The 23450-nt window shown below is 47.8% G+C and overlaps 1 protein-coding gene and 1 pseudogene across 2 annotated transcripts in view; one reads left to right on the top strand and one right to left on the bottom strand.

Moving 5' to 3' along the window:
- Window positions 1-983, bottom strand: part of C7H1orf198 (chromosome 7 C1orf198 homolog) — a 35550-nt gene extending 34567 nt beyond the window's left edge. For both annotated transcript variants that reach the window (XM_068547623.1, XM_068547624.1), the window contains exon 1: window positions 636-983. In XM_068547623.1, coding sequence (XP_068403724.1) covers window positions 636-968 — 333 coding nt within the window. In that variant the 5' untranslated portion in view covers window positions 969-983. The remainder of the gene's footprint in view (window positions 1-635) is intronic.
- Window positions 967-23450, top strand: LOC137767142 (zinc finger protein 350-like; annotated as a pseudogene).

Genomic DNA, 23450 nt, shown 5'->3' with positions numbered 1-23450 from the left:
CTGGAAAAAGGAGGCCACCATACTCATTCCCAAAACTAAGCAGCACATCGGGCTCACTCGGAAACATCTTAGGGCTTTGGGTTTTGCCTCCTAATCTTGGAAGGCACCTCTTCCTTCTTGTTGCCTTGCTGGACAATTTCACTCTCCGCACACAACCCATCACAACTATTAATATTATTACGTATAAAAGGCTGACTGCCTTCCCTGGCAGGCCTGGGGTGGGTATTATTATTCCCGGGGGGAACTGAGGCTCTAAAAGGTTAGGTCACCCACGGCCGGAGAGCTAAATGGCAGAATGGACCAGAACCCAGGCCTGCCTGGCTTAAAATCCCTTGCTGTTGGCACTTTGGTCTGACAAGTCTCGGGTCCCCTGCGGCCCGGCGGGGCAGCTCTAGATGGAGGGTCTGGAATGACCTCCTTCCTTCTCTCGGCGGTCCTCCACGAACTCCCCCGGGGAGCCCCCCAGCCCCAGACCTCCGGCTCCGGGACGCCCCGGCCCACCCAGCCCGGTTCCTGCGCCTTCTCCTCTCCAGCCCCTGCCCGCGCGCCTGGCGGGGGCGGCTGCTAGCGGGCAGGGGTCCGCCCGGCCCGGGGCGCCTCGGGGGGCGGGGGAGCCCGGCCCGCTCCGCACCTACCTCGTCCCCGAAGCGCACCACCTTCTGGCCCGTGGGCCCGCGCAGGCCGGGGAAGCGCGCCAGCCCCTCGGGGTCCCCAGGGTCGCGGGGCGCCGGGGCGCTCGGCGCCACCAGGCACCGGTCGATGATCTCGTCCTGCTGCGCGGGCGGCAGCCGCGCCCACTCGGGCCCGTACTTCTCCCGGATCTTCTCCTTGTCCTGCATGATCTTCCTGGCCATGGGGCTCAGCGACGAGAAGTAGGTGAAGCGCTTCCGCTCCCTGTCGTCCAGAGGCCGGTTCCCACTCATGACGGCCGAGCGCGAGGCCGCGATCGCCGCCGCCATGGACGCCATGCCCGGCCTGCCCGACACTCCCCGCCCGCGCCCCGCCCGCGCCCCGCCCGCGCCCCGCCCCGCCCCGCGAACGGCGCCCTTCCGCGGCCCGGAGCCCGGCGCCCAAGGCCCCAGCGACCCCGCCTCCCGCCCAGTCCCTGAAGCCGCGCCCCCCGCGCCCGCCCAACGCCGGGGACCCCGCCCCCCGCGCCACCGCCCCCGAGGGTCCCGCCCCCTGTGCCCCGCTGCTTCCGGGAACCTTGCGCTCCTCGCCCCTCTCCCCCCGGGAGCCCCGCCCTCCGCGCAGCGCCCTGAGCCACCGTCTCGCGCCTGCTTGCGTCCTCCGGATCCCCTCTCTCAGGGCTTCCCGCGGGGCCCCCGCTCTTCGGGGCTCCCCTCGGCCAGCGCCGGAGGTGGCTGGCGCGTCCCCAGGTCCGCGCCTGGCGGCCTGACGGGACTGCTGGGGGTGACCGCCATAGCGCCACGTGGTCACTTGTTTGACAAAGGAAACTTTTTTCTCCCTCCGAAGTGCGGCATTTCTGGACCGAGCCACCGGCCGCCTTATGCCTATTGTATCCCTTTCCCTGCCGAGCCATCTTTTTCGCTTTCTTTGAGCTGTCCCAAACCTGGGCCAGGGTCCTGGCGCGGTGAGCTGATGGAAGGGGGCTGGGGGTTCGGGGCAGCGAGGGCGCCGAAGGTACGAGCTGGGGAGACTGCACTGGTGTCGGGAGTGGCGAAAGAAAATCAGTGTCCGTGCCTCCTAAAGAGAGGAGTGAAATGAAGTGCCGGGTAGCTCACAGGGCCTTTCCCTAAAAGGGAGCGCGGAACTGCCGGCAGGCATCTGGGGCCGGCGGGCTGGTGCACCTGGCACTTCGTTTTGCTTTTGCAGGTGAAGTCGTTTTCCCCGAGCCGGCCGCGGGGCCTTTGCTTTCTTTTGGAATCTCAGAAATCACGTGAACTCTAGGCGGCTTGATGTTTGCAACCCCACTGAAGAGCGGCAGAAAGTTTTCATAGGCAGGTCAGCCGGGCCATTTTGAAGTGTGTCCCAGAGCACAACGATTAAAATTATACAGAGCCCTCATCTGCTTTACTTTCTGGCTGATTTGACTGTAACGGGTCTCAGGTGAGAACTAAATGTCCACATTTAAAACAAAAAACTGCATTTCAGCTGTTACTTAGGGTCATTGCCTCTGAAGTAACACTTGGATAATTCTGAAACTTATATAGTGTTATAAACCAGTGTTACCTCAAATAATAACAATAAAGCACTTGGATAATTCTGAACACAGTCAGAAATAACTTGCAGGATTCTGTTTTAAATGTGAGACGGCCTTATCTTCTGGCCCAGAATTCCTTAGAAAATATTTTTAGAATGCCATGAATGTGACAAGCTGTGCAATAAAACATATTGCTTTCAACAGTGTTATCAGCATACCATACTGAAAAGCAGTGGGAAAAGCCACCAAATAATAGCCTGGATTGCACAGTATTTGAAGGTCTGTTTATGAGGCCAGGAGGTTGAGTTTTTTGGTACTATTCTATCTCTAGGTAAGTCTATTTTCTATAGGCTCAAAACACCAACCTGAACCCTACTTTCTCACCTCGAAGACTTGTTTAATAAGGTGGGTGATGTTTAAAGATGTATTCTTGAAATTCAATTAACATCTTCAAGGTTGCTTTGCAAGTCACATAGAAAGGGTTCTGTGCTGTTAGAAACTTGGTTGCATGTGGTTTTCACAGCAATTGCAAAAATAAATGTTGATTGCAGAAAAGCACAACCCAATTAAGTGTTTCAGATCAAATATAATTTATTACTAGAGAAACCGTAATATAAATATAGTATGAAATAAATCAGGGACATCAGCCAAAGTATGTAAACTCCATGATCTCGGTGATAAGGGGTAACTAAAAGAAAATTTCTTCCAGATTAAAAGAAGACACTCAGGGGAATTAAATGGCTCTGACAGATGACTTTGCTGAAATTAGGAGATAAATGGGCAGATAGATAGATCGATAGATATTCACTCCAGAGAAGAAATAAAGATAGCCCAACTCCAAATATGTAGTAAGGTAAAATAGTGGGATGATTCAAGTGCTAAGCATCTTCTTAGGCAAGAGTTTGGATAGAGGCAGGCTGCCTTGTCCTTTGTGGATTTGGTTTAGCCAGTGGGCTCTTCACAAAATGAAGAGACAAGCGTGTGGTCACTGACCCTCTGAAATGCTTTAAAACCTTGCACTGTTCCAAAGAGCATTCCTTTATTCATCAACATTTTATTGAGGCATTTGGTGTTTGTTCCTAGAAGGCTTTTCTTAGAAACTAGGGAGACATAGCGAAGAGTGCTTTCACTAAGGTTTAAACTGTCTCGGTGTCTTGAACTGTGGAGCTCTTTCTTGGCCAGTGGCATTTCAGCTATTTTTCTCAGAAGAGTTCTTGAGTCCCCACCAGAATGTAAACTCCACAATAGGGAGATCCTTATTTGTCTTGTTTACTCTTGGGAACAAGCATGTGCCTGACTCAGAGTTAAGGGTTCAGTGACTATTTGATGAATGAGTTATGAATGAAGAAATGAATGAATGTTGCATAGTTTACATTATTATCCCCTCTTTACAGATAAAGCTACTGAGCCATCAAAGGAAAAAACTTCCCCTGAGATCATCCCCCATCGCCCCTCGTGTGATGGAACGGAGAGTCACAAAACAGAGGTTCCTTTGCCTTTTGTTAAATCTCTAACATTAGATCAATGTGTCTAAGGTTAATTACTGGATTATTAATAATAAACTGGGTTTATGGCTACAGTTTATTAAAGCTTCCAAATTATTCATTAGTAAAACACAGCACTAATTTTTTCAGTATCATAACTGAATACCCGAGATGATCACCAACATTTCCATTATACGTCTGACATCTCGGCTAACAGTTGCCGGTCTGGAACTCCTCTCCCCAGGTCAGTACCTTTCTTAAAAAACCTGTTGACAGAGACGCAAAGAGCAAGGCCATCCCCCAGGGTTGGAGGCTGCCAAGATTCAATGCCTTTGGGGAAAAGCCCAGAGGCAATGAAGTCGGGTGCACCTGAAGTGGGGTGCCGTGGTCAGGCACCTGGCCACCACAGAGGTGCTCAAAACCTGTTGAAGCCTCAATCCCTTCATTTTTGATACAGGGACAACTATACCAGCCTTCAAGGGTAGCATGTCAAATGAGGGGGGGGTGACACGTGCGAAAGGCCCTCCCTCAGCCAGTTAGTACAGATGTCTGTTGAATGAATTTGTTGTCCCAAACAAATCATTTGTGAGCCCACTCCCCCCACGAAGACCCTGCCAGCTCATGGAAAACCACAGGGCACGCATTCTAGCCCTGCTTCTAAGAGCCGAGTGACCAGCTGTGACATTTTGCAAGCCAGTTATTGAAGCTCATGGTGAAATTCCAGGCACTGTGGCAAACAGATGACAGTTTTGGGAAGGGAATCTGTTGGTGACATAGCAGGCAGTCGGCTGGCACGTAAAGCCAGCCTTCCTTACTGACGCTTTCAGCTTGGATGCAGGCAGGCTCCCTGAGGACGATGATTCATTCCTGCATCTGGTGCTGGTTATTCCAGATGCTGCCCTGAAAGACGACTGTTCTCTGTTCTTCACTCCCACACGCAGAAAGAACAGGAGGTGGAAGAGAGTCGGCCTGGTGTATTTAGAAGACCGACTTCCCTGTATGATTGTAGGGCAGTGTTCTTGACCAAGACAAAAAAGAGATGCAGCAAGAAAGAAAAGACAAGGAGATGATTGTATAAATCTACTACGGGCAGGAAATGTGCTTTGAATATTTTGAAGGGTTGGGTTATTTTTGCAATTGTAGGGAGAGTTTTCACTGACACAGCCATGGTCTGTCACCATGTCCGGGCAGGTGTGAGGCATTCCCTGTGCCTACAGGAACAGAATCACCTTCTCTGGGTAAGGCCGCGTGATCCACCTGAGGCTCAGAACTGGGTCCTTCCCTGTCAACACCATACTTTACATAGCAAAGACAACCGGCTTAACTGCTCTGTGAAAAATGCTGAAAGACCTCTTGAAAACAACAAGAAGACCCTACCTGTCCAAAATTTTCCATTTAGAAAAGCCTCTGCGATTTTTAGTCCTCCGTAAGAATATAAATAAGTCCAGAAACAATTGTTCAGTTTTTCCCCTTCACCTGAAATTCCCACCCCGCTGTCGCCAGCTATAGAAATTCCATCCTTAAGACCTAGCCCAAATGAAGTCCTCAAGATCACCCACACCGAAAAGAAGGTAGGTAGGCACAAAAGAGACAGTTTGTCTCCTTTATAATTTGATCTCAGGTAGACCTTTTTATTTTAATATTTATTTATTTATTTTTGGCTACGTCAGGTCTTAGTTGTGACGCGAAGGCTTCTCTCTAGTTGCAGCGTGCGGGCTCCAGAGCACACGGGCTCAGTAGTTGCGGCACGCGGACTTAGTTGCCCCTTAGTATGTGGGATCTTAGTTCCCCAACCAGAGATCAAACCCACGTCCCGCGCATTGGAAGGTGGATTCTTAACCACTGGACCACCAGGGAAGTCCCCCTCAGATAGACTTTTGTGTCCTGGGAAGAACAAGGCCAACATTTTTGGTATTGTACGTGTGTGTTATGGACTGTAGGTCAGATTCACGTGTTGAAGCCCTAATTCCCAATGGAATGGTATTTGGAGGTGGGGTCTTTGGGGGCTGATTAGGTCCTGAGGGTGGAGCCCTCCTGATGGGATAGTACCCTGATAAGAAGATACAAGAGAGCTTGCCTCTCTCACTGTTCCCCACCGTGTGAGGACACCATGAGGCCATCTGCAAACCAGGAAGCAGGCAGACACCAGATCTGCTGGCGCCTAGATCTTGGACTTCGCAGTTTCCAGAACTATGAGAAATAAATATTTGTTGTTTATATCCTTATAGCAGCCTGAACTCAGACAATGTGGAAATGGCTTCAAATTCGTATAAAATCTTTGGCTTACTGAGTGTGTATAGATGTAGTTAGAGAGAGGATGAAGGAGATAAAAAATGGCTGATGGAGAGGAGAGATAAAAGTATGTGGCAATGGGGACTTCCCTGGCAGTTCGTGGGTAGGACTCCACGCTCCCAGTGCAGGGGGCCCGGGTTTGATCCCTGGTCGGGGAACTAGATCTCGCGTGCATGCCGCAACTAAGAGTCTGCATGCTGCAACTAAGAAGTCCACGTGCCGCAACTAAGACCCGGTGCAGCCAAAATAAATAAATAAATATATATATATATATACATTTTTTTTTAAACTATGTGGCAATGATTTATCGACTGAGAAGTAAAGAGAATTCCTCTCTCTCTGTTCCTCTAAACAGTCTGCTCTCAACTTCTACACACTCCCAGATGTGGAATGTGTTTTTCTTTATTCTGTTCTTCTCTTCATGTCAGGTGCCCTGATATTTGTCAGATGGGCTCCTTCTTGGCTTGTGGATGTCACCACTTTGAGATCTGTAGATGGTTGTCCAAGCTCCCTGGGGGAGTTCAGTAGAACCCCCTGGAGCTCTCTGCTCCACGGGAGACACTAGCCAGCTTGCTCCTTACCTCTGTCATCGTTAGAGCTCAGGCACTTGGTTAAAACTTTATGAAGTTAAAAAGACTGACTTTCGGGGACCATAGTATTTTCACTCTATGGTCCCTGTTTGGATTTGATCTATGTCCTTGAATCTTTTTAACTTGAAATATTATCAAAATACCAAGATGCTATGGAGAATGAAAATGACTATGGAAAAATGAAAACGGTTGTCTGTTAAGTTTCTGTGATTGTATTTTGTTTTTTAATTTTTGTGAAGATGTTGTTTGATACATTTGATACATTAAAATTGTCAAGTACTGTGAGTCACTCACATTTCCAGACAGCGAGATGCTACTGAACACTGAAAATATGAAATGTATGTGCTGTTGTCAGTGAACCTGACCCCGTCTAACCTGCAAGACAGGAAGTAAAGGAGAGCAGCTCCTGCCTTTGAGTAAATGACAGTCACTGGCCAGTGCCCAAGGGGAGCCCTTAATAAATACTTGTCAGATGGATGAGAGGTGAGTGGAGGAGGGAATCTCGCCAACAACTTGGCCCCCATCATGTTGTGATACAGCTCACAACTTCATCCTAGAGGTCGACTCAGAAAACAAGTTGTATCACATTCCTAATGGTCTACGAAGTATCTCTTCATCCTTTTCCCAATGTCCCCACCAAACTCCAGGTCCCATCATCCATCCTGGCGTGGCCGGCCTTCCCAACTCCAAGCCACTCCCTCCAAGTTGCCTCTGCCAGCCTCCTCCTTCACAACGCCTCCAGTTGGGTGTCTCCCATTTTTTTTTTATTGTGATATAGTTGCTTTACACTGTTATGTTAGTCTCTGCTGTACAGCGAAGTGAATCAGCTGTACGGATACATACATCCCCTCCTTCTTATACCTCCCTCCCACCCCCCCCATCCCACCCATCTGGGTCATCACAGAGCACCGAGCTGAGCTCCCTGTGCTATATAGCAGGTTCCCACTAGCTATCTGTTTTACACATGGTAGTGTATATAAGTCAAACCTAATCTCCCGATTCATCCCACCCACCCCTTCCCCCCAACCCTGTGTCCATACGTCCCTTCTCTACGTCTGCGTCTCTATTCCCGCCCTGTAAATCTATACCATTTTTCTAGATTCCACATATATGCGTTAATTTACGGTATTTGTTTTTCTCTTTCTGACTTAGTTCACTCTGTATGACGGACTCTAGGTCCATCCACGTCTCTACAAATGACCCAATTTCATTCTTTTTGCTACCACTTTAGACCCAAACTCTCTCTGGCAGTCACCTTCATCCTCGTTCCTAGCTCCGTGCCCAGCCGTCTATTTGGTTAGGAAGTCTTTCTTCCTCATGATCACCTGCCCAAATTCTACCTATTCTTGAAAGTTGGGTTTAAATGCCATCTCACTGACCCTTACTGCATCCCCTCTCGCTGTAGTGTGGTTAGACCGTAGCATCGATGCCCACCAGCACACCGTGGGTGTTGACCTGAGTGACTCTGAGGAGCCCATCGTGGTTACACAGGTGGCTGCGTGCCCACCTACGGGCCAGCCATCCGCTGGCAGCTTCCCCGCCCGCCTCCACACAGCCGCCCCCAGCCCCGCCCCTCTCCCTGCTGGTCCAGCACCTATAGGCTGTCACCCTTCAGTGACCTCCCTCGGTCCCTAGAAGAACTCTTAGGCTACAACCCCAGAAATATGGAGAGTTCTGATTAAGCTGTTCTGAAAACATCGTACGACAGAGGCCAGAGAGAGGTCAAGAAAACCACATTGCGGAAATATTAGTTATGTTTTTATATCAATAACCAAGAGCTAGATGGAACCAACTATTGCACAAGCTCTGCATTCTCCTCTAAACCAGAGTCAGAAACACAAAAGGCAAGCTTGCTGTGTATCATATATTTGGGGGCAAAGTCAAGGAATTTTCTGAAGCTTAGCTCATCTGTTTAATAGAAACTTTCATCTAAAAAGCTCTGCGTGCTGTAAGCACGTTAGCACCTAGGTCCTGGTAACACCCCTATTGAGAAAAAGACAAACAAAAGAAAACACACCAAGCTCATAAATATACAGAACAGATTGGTGGCTGCCAGAGGCGGGGGTGAGGGGAGGCCAAAGTGGGTGAGGAGGGTCAAAAGGTACAAACTTCCAGTTATAAGATAAACAAGTCCTGGGCATGCCATGTACAGCCCAGTGACTCTACTTAATAATACTGCATTGCATATTTCAAAGTTGCTAAGAGATTAAATCTTAAAAGTCCCCATCACAAGAAAAAAGTTTTTATAACTATATAATGGTGACAGATGGTAACTAGCCTTATTATGGTGATCATTTTGCAATGTACAGAGATATTGAATCATTATATTGTACACCTGGAACTAATATGTCAATTGATATTGAATCATTATATTGTACACCTGGAACTAATATGTCAATTATACCTTCATACAAAAATGTTTAGTAAAAAATTTTAAACAGAGGGAAGTTACATTGCCTTCCCCCAATGGTGGGGAAACTAGTAAAGACAGAGAAAAGTGATTTACTTGCGCTCAGGGAACACAGTGGCAGAGACGGTGTCTCATGCTGGCGTGCCTCACGGCCTGTTCCTTGATGTTCATTTGTTCATTCATCCACTGTGCGCCAGACACAGGGCTAGTCACGGGAAGCAAGCAGGAGCAAGAACCTGCCCTCAGCCAGCTTATCATCTAATAGGTGTGGACAAAGTAACCAGGGTGGGTCTAAGGGAGCAGTCTCCACTGAGTCCTCACCACGCCTGGCATTCCTCCTCACAGCACCTCGTGAAGGAAAGATTTACCGGCCAGGACACGGAAGCCCAGAGGCTGCCCACCGGCACGTGCAGAGCAGGAACCCGACATGCTGCTGTTTCCCCGGTGCCCATTCACCCTGCAGCCAACGTCCCCCCACTCACAGGTCCCGCCTCCCATGGGCAGCCCAGCCCTGGCCTGGGCCACGGTGCCTGCTTTTTCTCAAGCGTCCTTTGGATGCCACTTGAGTCTCTCCTTGCTTGTTCATCCAGGAGAACAGGAGAATGGTCCCGGAGACATGAAGACAGACTTCATGGCCTTGGAGGATAACACAGGACGGTCTCCAAACTCCCACCCAAAGAAGAAGCCAGCTTTGCAGGGTTACGCAGCACCAAGGGGCTCTTCAACATCCCCTGCAGGTCCACTAGCCTCCACCCTGGCCCGCTCGCACCGGGAGTCCACTCCATCACTCTCCTCCCCCCGCCCCGCCAGCCTGCCACCTCCATCACGGTGCTGTCAGCCACTCTCATCCTTATAGCCTGAGCTCCATACGTGAAGTGTTTGCCTCCTGACATTCAAAGCTAAGCTTCTGAAACTCAAAAAAACAAAAACCCTTCTTTCTCCTGCATACACATGGAGCCTGGTACATATAAGTCAGAAACATCTTGGATATCAACCTTCCTGCTTTTTCTGTGTTGAGAAAGACGATTGGCCCTTCATTCTGCTGGGTGCTTTTGCATCTTCTCCTCCATGGGGGCCAATGTTCCCCAGCCGGAAGACTGTGTCTCCCCCGGTGGAGGAGGTCATGGGCTGAGAAGAGAAAGCATGTCCTCATAGAGGCAGGGTGTGGGATGTGGAACAAGGCAGCCCGCAGCCCGGTACTGTCACCACTGTTGGTGCAGTGTGACGTGGACAAATTTCCACATGTATAAAGTACTTCAAAGAGCGCCTGGCACAGATTAAGCTCTCAAAGCTATTAGGATCTCAGAATTAAATTCCATCACCAGAGCAGAGTGGGATATGGCTGGATGGCACGCGTTCATGAGGAACGTTGTGTGGAGAGACCTCCACTCTGGAGGACGAGAGAGGAAGTTCTGGGAGCTGCCAGATTTCAGAGACGATATGAATGGGCTGTGAAGGGTAGAGGAAGGAGCAGGAAGAGATTGGGATCACGGGGGGAAAGAGTGGGAGGGAAGGGAGGGTGATTGTGGAAGAATGGAAACCAGACCAAGGAGGAGGGCTGCCATGGTGGGGAGGGAGTGGGGAGCAGAGCCTCGGTGCCTGGAAGAGCTAGATTTGGGGAGGAAACATGGAGTGCAGAAGCCTCAGCGGTCCAAGGGGGACCCCGGCTTGCCCCGGAAAAGCCACTACTGCCAGGATTCCCATGGTCTCAGAACCATAGGCAAGGGAGATGGCACCCAGATGGGTTTTTAGACAGTGCGGCCTCTTACCACGGAGCCTCTCCTGTCTTCACCCAGACCAGGAACGTCCTTACTTAGCCCAGGAGGCTGAGAAACGAGGAAGCCCTCTGTGGCTTAGCTGGCAGCACCTCTGAAGGCCAGGGAGCTGGGCCCAGGGAGACAGATGAGAGCGATGGCCGTGGCAGCCTGATGTGGAGAGGGGTGTGGGGTGCACAGGGTTATTCTAGAACGGCTGGGTGTTTGCACCTTGTGAGGGACCAAAGCTGTCCCTCCATCTCCAGGGATAAAGATTCTTTGTTGGCCAAACTTTAGTCAGACTCCTGAACCTTCTCCTAGGCCCATCTGTGGACCTCTTTGTAAGATCCAGTTTCAGCATGAGCCTTACTAAGTCAGTTTAAGCAGAACCCCACCCTCCATATCTGATAGGGTTCCTCACCACTCCCTCCCCACATCCCCCAGAGGACCTTTGGCCATAATAACAATTTTCCATGGATGCATAATTGTCCATCCACTGGTCCCCACTCTGGTCCTTGGCTATCAACTCCCACTTGCCCATGTTGTATTCAGAATTGAGCCCTGTTCTATACTGAGGCGTCTTTTGCCCTCTTGCAATAGTCCCAAATAAAATCTGTTTTTATCCCTTTAACTGGTGTCCAGCTCTGGTTTTTCTTTGACACTGGCTGGGTTGTCACCCTCTGCCCAAGATCCTTCTCTGCTTCCCCCAAAGCACTGGGGCTGCTGTGCTGTCACCGTGGTCCCTTCATCACTCAGATGTGTGTGGGACATTTCCTAGCTGTTTCGTTTCTTAAAAGTAGACCGAATTCCTCTCTATTTCCTTATTTATTTCAGTCTTTTTTCTCACCACTTTCAGATTCTTGTCACCTTCCCCTGCCCTCTGGCCCTATAAGACAAGCCCCTCCGAACACACCTGGCTGTTGTACTCTGTCCCCTAATTGCCAAGCCTCAGGGTCCCCCTGCTGAACGAGACAGCCAGGCCTGGTGGCTCTGGGACCTGGTGGGAAACTCTCTTCTCTCAGGCTTCCACTGCTGTGCTGCCGTCCTGGATTTGTTTCTGCTTTTCTCACCATTCCTTCTCTGTCTTCCTATTCTTCTCCAAGGCCCAAGCCCTGGCCTTCTGTTCTCTCATCATCTTCCCTGCCTGAGGATTGCCTATAGCACTGACTGCCTCTCCTCCAAATGCGTTCCTTAGGATTCCAAGGAATAGTGAGTGAATACTGCCCCTCAGCAGCTGAAAGTCTGCATTTCCACCCCGCTTCCAGGGCTGAGGCTGAGGGCCTGCGGACCACACGTTGAGTAGCAAAGGTCTGAAAAGCAAAATGCCATGCAGAAATCTAAATTCCCTACCTAATGACGTAATGAGCATTAGGGTTTCCTTGCAGCATAAGAGGATCTAGAAGAGGGGGGATGGAGGAGCCGGGGAGGTATGGGGAAGAGGTGGTGAGAACGGCCACAGAGCATCCCAACCATGATTTGAAGACGTTTGTGCTGTGCGGTCGAGTGGCAAAGCCCCCGCTGCTTCTCCTCCCTCTGACTCAGGAGAATGTGCTGAATACACAGCCAGCCACCCTGACATTCACGGGCCAGAGCAAGAGGGCAGGCAGAGGGTCATATGCCCTGTGTCTCAACAGCTAAAAGTTATAAATCAGAGTAACAAACAATTTAAAAAGTATATGCCATAGCCTCCTTACTTGAAAAATGTACCTTCGTAAAGACCTGGAAGACCATGTTTGAATTTAGAAGTTTTAGAATCCTTGGAGTTCCACGTGAATCGGTGGCACAGAGTGGCACCCAGGTACCTTCTTTGCCCTCCCAGCTCTGGATGGCACTGCTAAGGGCCTCGAGTGCAGGCATGTGGACACCTTGACCCATCCATTTGAGCTACGTCAGCAAAATACTATCATATCTGTGCTTAATTCCTACCTATTGAATTATCGGTGCTTAGCAAAAAAAAAAAAAAAAAAAGAAAATTAACGGAGGGGGCAGTGTGGGTGATGTTCCGTGCCACCCTTTCCATAGCATGCACCTGGAGTGTGTACAAGAGGGGAAGATGCAAGTCTGCTGTGTCCTCTGTTAGTCTTGAAGGGTAGCAGAACCTGCCACCCCAAAACATGCTGTTTGGTTCTAAAGATTATTTTGAGCTGAAGGCAACTGGAAGAAGAAGATACCAGAAAAGCTCCCTGCCCTCCCCCTATTTGCCTAAAAGCAGGATGTAAATCTGCAAAGTTGTCCCTCCTCACCTCCCTACCAGAAAAGACAAAGGCTAATTCCCCTAGACAACTTTAGACCCTTATCCAGGGAGAAAACTTGGACTCAGGTCTGCATAACAAGCCTCACTCATGTTTACGGTGTTTTTCCAGGTAACCTCCCAAAACTCTTCTACCCCACACCTTTCTTTCTTTCGTCTTTAGCTCGAGATGGTATTTAAGCTGGAGTTCTAAGCCACCTTGGAGAGTTTCTCATTTTTCCATGGGTTTCTCCCAGGTATACCTGAGGTACACACGTTAATAAACTTCTGTGTGCTTTTCTCTTGTTAATCTGCCTTTTGTTGCAGGGGTCTTAGCCAAGAACTCCGAAGGGTAGAGGGAAATTCTTTTCCCTCTTCCACAGTTTCAATTCTTTCTTGCTTGTCTTTCATAGAAGAAGTGTTTAAAAATACATTTCTCCCCCCCAAAAGAGGGCTTCTAAATGCAAAAAAACTACCTTATGTAGTGCTGGGCATAAGAAAGTGCAATTTATCCCCATGCTGGAAGAAAAAAATATTGTGTTTTAATGTTGTTGTTGGACTTCTGGAGAGATGGTCTGTCAGACTTCAATATGGCATTCAAGGGTAATCTGGACTCTGCTCAATATTTACCTTATACATGGTTCTCTATAATCAGAACAGTGTTTTAGAAATTATAGCAGAATAAGATGACCCAGGAGAGCAACTGGCAATTTGGGAGACCAGTTCGGGGGCTGTTGTTCCTATAAGAGCATGGAGGTCTCAAGTAGGACCAGGAGGCATAGGTGTCAGAAACCAGTCAGACTTGGTAAAGCCCATCTTTCCTTATTTTTAAAAAATATTTATTTATGTGTTTATTTATTTATTTTGGCTGCGCTGGGTCTTAGTTGCAGCACACGGGATCTTCGTTGTGGCATGCGGACTTCTTAGTTGCAGTGTGTGGACTCTTAGTTGCAGCATGTGGGATCTAGTTCCCCGACCAGGGATGGAACCCGGGCTCCCTGCATTGGGAGCGCAGAGTCTTACCCACTGGACCACCAGGGAAGTCCCAAGCCCATCTTTCTGAACAAATCTAATCAAGTCATTGCCGTGCTTTAACATCTCCCTCAGAGAATGAAGTCCACAGTTCTTAGTACAAGTGCAAGATCTCCACCTTTGGCTCCACACTACCTTTCCAGCCCCATCTACAAAGTCATCTCAAGGTGCCGGGCACTTTCACATCTCTGATTATTTTCTCCCGATTTTGCCGCTTCCCAGGTTTTCCCACAGCACTTTGTTTTTCCACAGTCATCATCGTTTTGTATTATTTGTCTTCCCTCTGAATCAAGCCCGAGATCAAGCAATCCAGGCGAGGGAAGCAAGAAAAGACACCCAACAAGAAAGCGGTTGGAAAATAGCAAAAGCCAGGGTAACGCTAGGGCCCTGGACAGAGTAAGACAAGGATATCAAATCAGAGGCTAAGATAGAAATGAGAGACCATCTGCAGGTGATGCTGGAGCACAGAGCATGGTCCAGACCTGGTAAGTCTGGACAGAGTGACAGCATCTGATTTACACTGATGGTAGCTGGTAGGAAATGCTTCTCGGTGCCCTCCCTGATCTCCCAGGAGCTCTGCACTCGTGGTGCTGGGGAACAAAATGAGGCCAGACACACTTGTCTCTCCTGAGATTTAATAACACACTTTTCTAACTCATTTTGACGCCTCTCCCAACTTTTCCAGATTGGATCACATCACCAAGACTCCTGGTAAAACCTCTTTCAAAACCTCCTATAGGATGCTCCCCTCAATGGTTTTGTTGTCTTTTTGAAGCTTTAAATGCTGGTTAAGTAACGCGAGATGTGTCCACCTAGATTGATCGCGCTATAGCTGCTTAAACAACTGAGAAATTGTTTCTCGCTCCTCAATTCTCTCACTTCGCTGTAAAGAAAGAAAAACCAATGGTTTATATAGAACAATGTGATTGTCATTTTCCCACTGAATATGTTTCTCTCTCTGACTTATCCACCTTTTCCTACTACTGTCCTATTGTCGTCTACTATTCCTAATAGTAGAGTTATTGTTATTCCTAATTTGCATGCAGTATTTAAATTATACATTAAAAAAAGACACGGCTTTTTAAGATGTTTAAAAACCTGATTTCTAAAACAATGTGACTTCAGGCCAGGAACTTTTTCAAACTCTTGACTTTAAAAGAAGCATTTAAATAGAACATCGCAAGTTTTTTTTTTTTTTTAACTTTTTGGCCACACCCCACGGCATGTGGGATCTTAATTCCCCTGACCAGGGATTGAACCAGCACCCCCTGCAAGGGAAGCACAGAGGATCTTTACTGGATATAGTTCTTGCTAGGAATCAAGTCCACTGTTTAACATTAAGTGCTACCAAAGGGAAAGAAGTAAGCTTATCTGTTTGCAAGGTATCAACAGAGCCTTAACTTGCATTTACAGGGATGTATGCTATAATCATAGTGGACGTGCGTACGTACAGGACTCAGAGTACAAGTGGAATTTTCCTTGTGAGAGGCTGAGGCTGGGGTTATTTTCCTGACTAATGTGAAACAGAGAACTGTTCCTATAAATTGCAGTAATCGAAGCCCACTTGCAAAGAGGCAGAAGACTTGGGGGCCTGTTGCTGTCATCTAAGCTCATTTTAGCAACTAAAGGTTAACTCCTCGTTTCCTGGGGAGGGGTCTCTCCAGAGGAAGACTGAAGCCCAGTAAAGGTGAGGCAGCGTTGGGGGGCCATGTCCACGGTATGGCCCACAGATGTCATTACCCTGGTGTCCATGAGTCCTCATATTCAAACCTTCCATGACTCGCTCTTTTATTAACTTGCCACCTCTTGCTTCTTGTGATTTCTTTCTTTTCGCTTTGTTGCAGCGCGCGGGCTTAGCTGCCCCGTGGCATGTGGGATCTTAGTTCCCCGACCAGGGATCGAACCCACGTCCCCTGCATTGGCAGGCGTATTCTTAACCACTGCGCCACCAGGGAAGTCTCGCTTCTCGTGACTTCTAACCGTCTCGCTTCTCGTGACTTCTAACCGTCTGTTGGTTTAGTAGCGGGACACTCTGACTTCACACCAAGGCATAGTAGAGAAAGGTGAGGGAAAGAGCCTCATGTGCCTCGTGAGGGTCTGGCTGGACCATACAGCTCAGCCTGCTTTCCTGAGTTCCTTTTAAAAAGGAGAAATTCCCCTGAAGTTCTTAGGCCCTCGGGTATCCGCCGACTGGCACCTGGCAAGAGCCACGCCCCCTGCGTTTTACAAACAGGGAACCTCGCTATTGCCCAAAGTTAGCAAGTTGGGGGATGCCTTTTCCCCAACCCTCAAAACTAGTTTATTTATAGTGTCCCAACACCAAACTAATGAAAGTAAAGTGAAACCTGAAGCCTCTGTCGGGCGAGGATGGAATCACGTGTCTGCGCAGAGAGAAGAGCCGCCCTTCACTCCACAGAGGCCTCGCTGGGCCTCACCCCCAAGCCCTTTTCATCTGCGTTTGCAGATGTCAGTGTCCCAGGGCACCTCTCACTCCTCTGTCGTAGCCCTTCTCTCACTTAGCCGTCATTACTGATTTTCTCCAGAGACACCTGCTGAAGATGGTAAAGACGGAGGATCTGGGTCACGTGGCCAAGGCTCAGATCCCAGCTCCACCATCTGCTGGCTGTGTGATCTTAAGTGACTTTCTTTTTCTCCTCTTCCATTTTTACGTAGGTGCTATCTTATTTCTGCTTCTACATGTCTCGCAGGAGGACTAAATGAGACAAGTGAGTGCTTAGCACGGTGCCTGGCAAATAGTAAATGCTCAGCAACTCTCAGCTGTGACTATTATGATTGCTTGTCTCTTTCCGTAACTCAACTATGAGCGGGCAGCGATTATGTCTTTTTTATTTCTGTTCCCCAGCGCTTACTTAGCTCAGTGCCTAGCACTCATGATGCGTCCTCAGTAAACATCTATTGGTTGGATGGATGGGATGAATGAAAGAATGTATGAACTGGAGACAGACAGTTCAGTGTAAGCAGTGTCCTGTGTCCCATCTTGTTCCTTTTTTCTCGTATTGGAAAGACACGTGTAACGCTGAGAACCAGTATAGGGAGAGGTTTCATAGCACACACTCCTCCGCATCCCTGTGAGGTGGACATCGTGTCCCTTGTCTACTGCGTCATGGTCTGAGAACTATCTTTTCACCATAGTCACCAACGTTTTTCCCCAGACAAAAACTACCTACCTACACTTACGACCAAGAAGGTAGACTAGGTAAGAGCGATGGGTTTAGCTATCTCAACAAAAGCATGGTTCTACAGAATCTGTTTTCTCATGATGCAAATTGCTGCAGATATAGCCACAAGCAAAAAGAAATAACAGAGGGGCTTCCCTGGTGGCGCAGTGGTTAAGAATCTGCCTGCCAATGCAGGGAACATGGGTCAGAGCCCTAGTCCGGGAGGATCCCACATGCCGGGGAGCAACTAAGCCTGTGTGCCACAGCTACTGAGCCTGACCTCTAGAGCCTGCGAGCCACAACTACTGAGCCCGTGTGCCAGAACTACTGAAGCCCACGCACCTAGAGCCAGTGTTCTGCAAAAAGAGAAGCCACCGCAATAAGCCTGTGCACTGCAATGAAGAGCAGCCCCCACTCGCCACAACTACAGAAAGCCTGAGTGCAGCAACGAAGACCCAATGCAGCCAAAAATAAATAAAATAAAATAAATTAATTAATTTAAAAAAAAAGAGAAATAGCAGAGAAACATATATGTGTAATAAAATATAAAGAGATACATGGACCATGTGATCTCACAATTCAGGGTCACAGTTACCTCTTAGGGATGACAAGGGCTGCTGATGAGACTGGGGGGAGAGTACATGGAGGGCTTCAACTGTTTTCTTAAGCCAGGTGGTGAGTGCCTAGGTGTTTGTGTATCATTTTTTATACTCCTTGTGTTTATTGTTTAATAAGTTGAACGCAATAGCCAAAGATCATGAAGACGTTCAAAAAGGAAATACAAATGGCCAATAAACACAAGAAAAGCTGTTAAAGTTGGGGGCTGGAGAGGGAGAGAGAGATTGAGAGAGAGACAGAGAGAGAGGGAGTGAAGGAAGGAGAGAGGGGAGTGGGGAGAGAGATCAAGAAAGAAAGCCTAGCTGGACAGAGCAGAGAAGGCTCTACCAAGAGGAGGAAAGAAGCAGCTGTGTAACGAGAGGGTAAAGGAGGACAGGCAGTGAGTCACACTCACACACTCTGCCTCCTACTCTTTTTTTAAAAATATTTATTTATTTATTTGGCTGTGTCGGGTCTTAGTTGCAGCACACAGACTCAGTAGTTGCGGGGCGTGGGCTCAGTAGTTGCGGCATGCCGGCTTAGTTGAACCGCGGCATATGCAATCTTAGTTCCCCGGCCAGGTATCGAACCCGTGTCCCCTGCATTGTAAGGCGGATTCTTAACCACTGGACCACCAGGGAAGTCCCATCCAACTCTTGACGTTAGGACAGAGTGAGGGATTTGAAAGGCTTTCCTGAGAGTGAGTCTGAGGAGGCAGAAAAATCCCAAAGTTTAGACTATGAAATTATTTATGGCCCTTATGCCCAACACAGGGTGGTTTCAGGACAGTGAGAGTCAGAACTGTACTGGTCTACAAAGCGGTACAAACTACAACAGTGGTTGGTTTCTCCCACGTCTGCCATGAAGGATTCAAAATGCAGAGGCCTTGGGTAGAGGTTTTATCGGTAGAAAAGTCTTTGTGGTTACACCAAATGCATATAAAAACGAGAAACTATTTTAAAGTAGCTCTGACTTTTCTGAAAGAATCTTCTCAAATTAGCTAATTAGAGATCATTTGATTTAAGAATTTGTAGTGGGATGACTATACAACAAACAAAAGTTTTAGGGCCAGAAGAAACACTGTGGATTGTTTAGGTTCACACTTTCCTTTGCCATATAAATTAAGGCTGGAAGGATTAAGTGATTTGCTTGGTGGTAGGCGGCAGGGCTGGTTCTGGAACCCAGGTCTCCTGACTGGATGCTGTGCACAGCTCATGTGGCCGCCTTGGTTCTAGAGCAGCCTCGGGGGGATTCCCGACTGTGAAGTCTCACAGGGACGTGAGGACATTCTGGTGTCCTTACACGTGGCACAGCACATGCCGGTCTGCTCCTCTAGCTGCAGGCACTGAGACACCTAGTGCAGGACTGACCTTGGATGAGGTGGCCCAGATTCACTGTCAGAAAGGCATCCTGATGGGACTCTCCTTTCAGCAGTCATCTGTGTGATGATGAACTTCTCAGCTTTGGATTATGCAGCTGATAAAAAGAAGAGGCACAAGCTAATATGCCAGAGTCAGCAATTTTGAGGTTCATGTCACCTGGTCCATCCTTTATGGGGTTATGTTTCATCCTTTCTGGGTCTTTCCCAGTTTCCTCAGCAGAGTTTCTTCCCTGCTCTGTTCACACCAGATTTCGTAGGCTGTATTATACCGACCTAATTTGTGTTCTCTCTCCTAGTAGGGCCATGGGCTCCTTCGGGACAGGGTTTCTTACTCAACTCCAACTCCATTATGTAAGACACTGCTTGGCCTCTAGTAGTTGCTGGGACCAAATGATGGCCAAATGTGTCTGGGAGGAAGGCTCCACATGGACCAATCAGGAATATAAATTAACATTCATGCTTGCTCACCGAACAAAAGGCCACTTATAATCAGAGGCACGCTGAGCATATGAACGCTCATCTAAACCAGAATATCTTTGAATGAAAAGGGGCACTATTAATAATTACAGTGGGACAACAGGCATAAATCAAGACTGTTCTGAGCAAACTGGGCTGGATGGCCACCCATCCTGTAACTTAGGTTTGGGAAGTTTCTCCTCTGGAAATCATGCTCAGTTAGAAAAGATACATTATTCTAAATACAGGTAAATGTACGACTTGAAACCGCTAAGAAGAAAGGTCTGCTGAACAAAATAAAACAACTACATTCTATCAAAGCATATTGGACAAGGTGGGGATTGTCAGCCCAGCAATGCCCATCCCCTTTTCGTCGTCACTACAAGGTCATCACAGGACTCTACCCTATGGCCACACTTGATGGTTCTTCTGCCATCAATGGTCACCTGACCTCAGCTGGTCCATCAGAGTCCTTTCCCTGAGACCATCCTGGAACTAGGACTGAGACTGATGGCCTGTCTTTGGGTCCTGGACCAAAGCCTAGTGCTTGTGGTAGCCCTGAGCCTACCACGTGGGGACCGAGGGTCTGCAGACAGCAGCAGGAACAGAGACGGGACCACCGCCTTCCAGCCCGGCCCTAACATTCTGAGGGCCTGAAGCAAGATTAGAGACAGAAGCCCACATTTCATATGCTTAAATATTTGGAGGTTGTAAACCCACTGTCAAATAGAATATGTTATGTCCTCCTATCTTGGTACATTTCATAATAACAACAGAAAAGGAAAAATACGTGTAAGGGTACAGGTTTTATATGTTCCAAGGTTGGCAAAATACCAAAGACACCTGAGGGTTTTTTTAAGTTTTTTTTTTTTTTAAATTTTATTTATTTCTGTCTGCGTTGGGTCTTCGTTGATGTGCATGGGCTTTCTCTAGTTGCGGCAAGCGGGGGATGCTCTTCGTTGCAGTGCGCACGCTTCTCATTGCAGTGGCTTCTCTTGTTGCAGAGCACGGGCTCTAGGCACGCGGGCTTCAGTAGCTGTGGCACATGGGCTTAGTTGCTCCGTGGCATGTGGGATCTTCCCAGACCAGGGATTGAACCCGTGTCCCGTGCATTGGCAGGCAGATTCTTAACCACTGTACCACCAGGGAAGTCCCAGACAATTGAGTTTAATCATTATTACACATGTGTGGGTGTTCAAAAAATTTTAGGAGAAATGTAGCAGTGTGTAATCTCAATACTTTCTGGTTTCATCCTGTGCCACCAGAGTATTGGGAAGCTTGGGAGTGCTCAGGCTGAATCAGTCTGTGTTTCACCAGGTGGGCTGGGACTGGGCTACCACGCAAGTGCATCACCAATATTAGAGTATAGTTTAGTTGATCCAAAGGTGGAGAGGAAGGAGATATAGAAAAGGAGAGAAGAGGGGTTAAGAACATGGGCATAGGTGAAGACTATTTTAATGAAGGTGTTGTTGATACTGAATGCATTGCAGAAGTCAAGACTTTATTAGTCAATAAAGGCACTTAAGATGCAAATGTTCATAGACCAAAGAGTTTTAAAATCGCAAACAGATATATAATACCAATTATATAATGATAGAATTTTTTTTAAAAATTGGAGGCATAAAGTCTTGAATAAGCTTGAGATATTATACAGTTTTTCTCATTGGATTAATCCTAATAAGAAATTGCTTATTGAGAGGACCTGAAATGAAAGAATTCACAAATTAAGTATAGCCACTAGGAGATGGGAGTGGGATCAAGAGGAATTCAGGGATCACTGACACTGGAGGATGTGGCTGTTGACTTCACCTGGGAGGAGTGGGAGCTCCTGACTCCTGCTCAGAAGGACCTATACTGAGACGTGATGCTGGAGAATCACCTGTGTCAGTGGGGTATCAAGTTAGCAAACCTGGAACAAAGAGAACCACCACAGACCTTAGAAGATTAAGTTCATAGTCACCCCCATCCAGAAATTGAGAAAGTGGATGATCATGTGCAGCCGCACCGGCGAAACCAAAATATGCTGAAGAGGATGGAACAGTGTTATGAACAGAATGCATTTGGGAATATTATTTGTCAGAGCAAAAGTTGTTTTCCTTTAAGGCCAAATCATGCTGTAGTTGATTTACACAGGAAAACTTTGAAATCATATTCAGATGTAATCAACCAGAGTAGAAGCTGTGATTAAAAAGGAGCCTGCTGGGCTTCCCTGGTGGCGCAGTGGTTGAGAATCCGCCTGCCAATGCAGGGGACGCGGGTTCGAGCCCTGGTCTGGGAGGATCCCACATGCCGCGGAGCGACTAGGCCCGTGAGCCACAACTACTGAGCCTGCGCGTCTGGAGCCTGTGCTCCGCAACAAGAGAGGCCACGATAGTGAGAGGCCCGCGCACCGCGATGAAGAGTGGCCCCCGCTTGCCGCAACTAGAGAAAGCCCTCGCACAGAAACGAAGACCCAACACAGCCATAAATAAATAAATAAATAAATAAATAAATAAATAAATAAATAAATAAATATTAAAAAAAAAAAAAAAAAAAGGAGCCTGCTGAGTTTAATGGAGATGGGAGATCCTTTCTCCATGCTAATCATGAGCAAACTTACACTGAAATTAAACATCAGCAAATACACAAAATAGAGAATGCCCACGAATGTACCGAATGTGGGAAAGCCTTCCTCAAGAAGTCTTGGCTCAACGAACATAAGAGAATTCATACAGGAAAGAAACCCCATGGATGCAGTGTGTGTGGGAAAACTTTCTCCAACAAGTTCAAGCTCATTGAACATCAGCGAACTCACAAAGGAGAGAAACCCTACGTGTGCAGTGAGTGTGGAAAAGCCTTCCTCAGGAAATTTCAGCTTACTGAACATCAGAAGACTCATATGGGTAATAAACCCCATGTATGCAGTATATGTGGGAAAGCATTCTACAGAAAGTTCAAGCTAACTGAACACTGGAGAACTCGTACAGAAGTGAACCCCTATGAATGTACTGAATGTGGCAAAGCCTTCTGCAGGAAGGCAGAGCTCATTATACATCAGAGAAACAAAAGAGGAGAAAAAACCCATGTATGCAATGAGTGTGGGAAAGGTTTCTCCAGAAAATCACAGCTCATTTTGTATCAGAAAGTTCATACAGGAGAGAAATCTCATATATGTAGTGAATATGGAAAAAGTTTCATACAGAAGAGCAGTCTTATTATACACTAACAAACTCACACTGGATAGAAACACTATGGATGCACTGAATGTGGTAAAGCCTTCAGCCAGAAGGCATGCCTCATAGCGCATCAGCGATTTCATACAGGAAAGACTCCCTGTATATATGTACTGACTGTGGAAAATCTTGTTCACAGAAATCAGGACTCATTAAACATCAGAGAATTCACACAGGAGAGAACCCCTATGGATACAGTGACTGTGGGAACGCCTTCACTACAAAGACAATGCTCACTGTCCATCAAAGAACTCACACGGGAGAGAGGCTCTATGGATGCAACGAGTGTGGGAAAGCTTTCTCCCACATGCCATGCCCGGTTAAACACAAGGGGACACGCACAAGAGAGAAAGAAGTAGATTCAGTGAAGGTGGAATACCCTTCCATAAAGGGTCACAGCTATTAGATACTAGTGAACTCCTGCAGGGGAAAAGCCCTGTTAATATGGTAACTGTGCAGATGCCTTCTGCGACCCCTCACTCATCATTACACATCAGTGGGCTCCTCACAGGTAGGAATGTAGTCCTTATGGAACACTCAGATGCCAGAGGTGCACCCTCAGGACATAACAGAAAGTTTGTGGAGGAGAGAAACCTTATGAATGCGCTGAATGTGGTTACGCCTGCAGTGGCCAATTACATCTTATTTTATGGCACAAAAAACACATAG

Source organism: Eschrichtius robustus, chromosome 7 (genome assembly GCF_028021215.1).
Source record: "Eschrichtius robustus isolate mEscRob2 chromosome 7, mEscRob2.pri, whole genome shotgun sequence".
In the NCBI taxonomy this organism is placed as follows: Eukaryota; Metazoa; Chordata; class Mammalia; order Artiodactyla; family Eschrichtiidae; genus Eschrichtius; species Eschrichtius robustus.
Note: the sequence above shows the minus strand (reverse complement) of the source record. Positions and strands in the feature narration are given on the sequence as shown.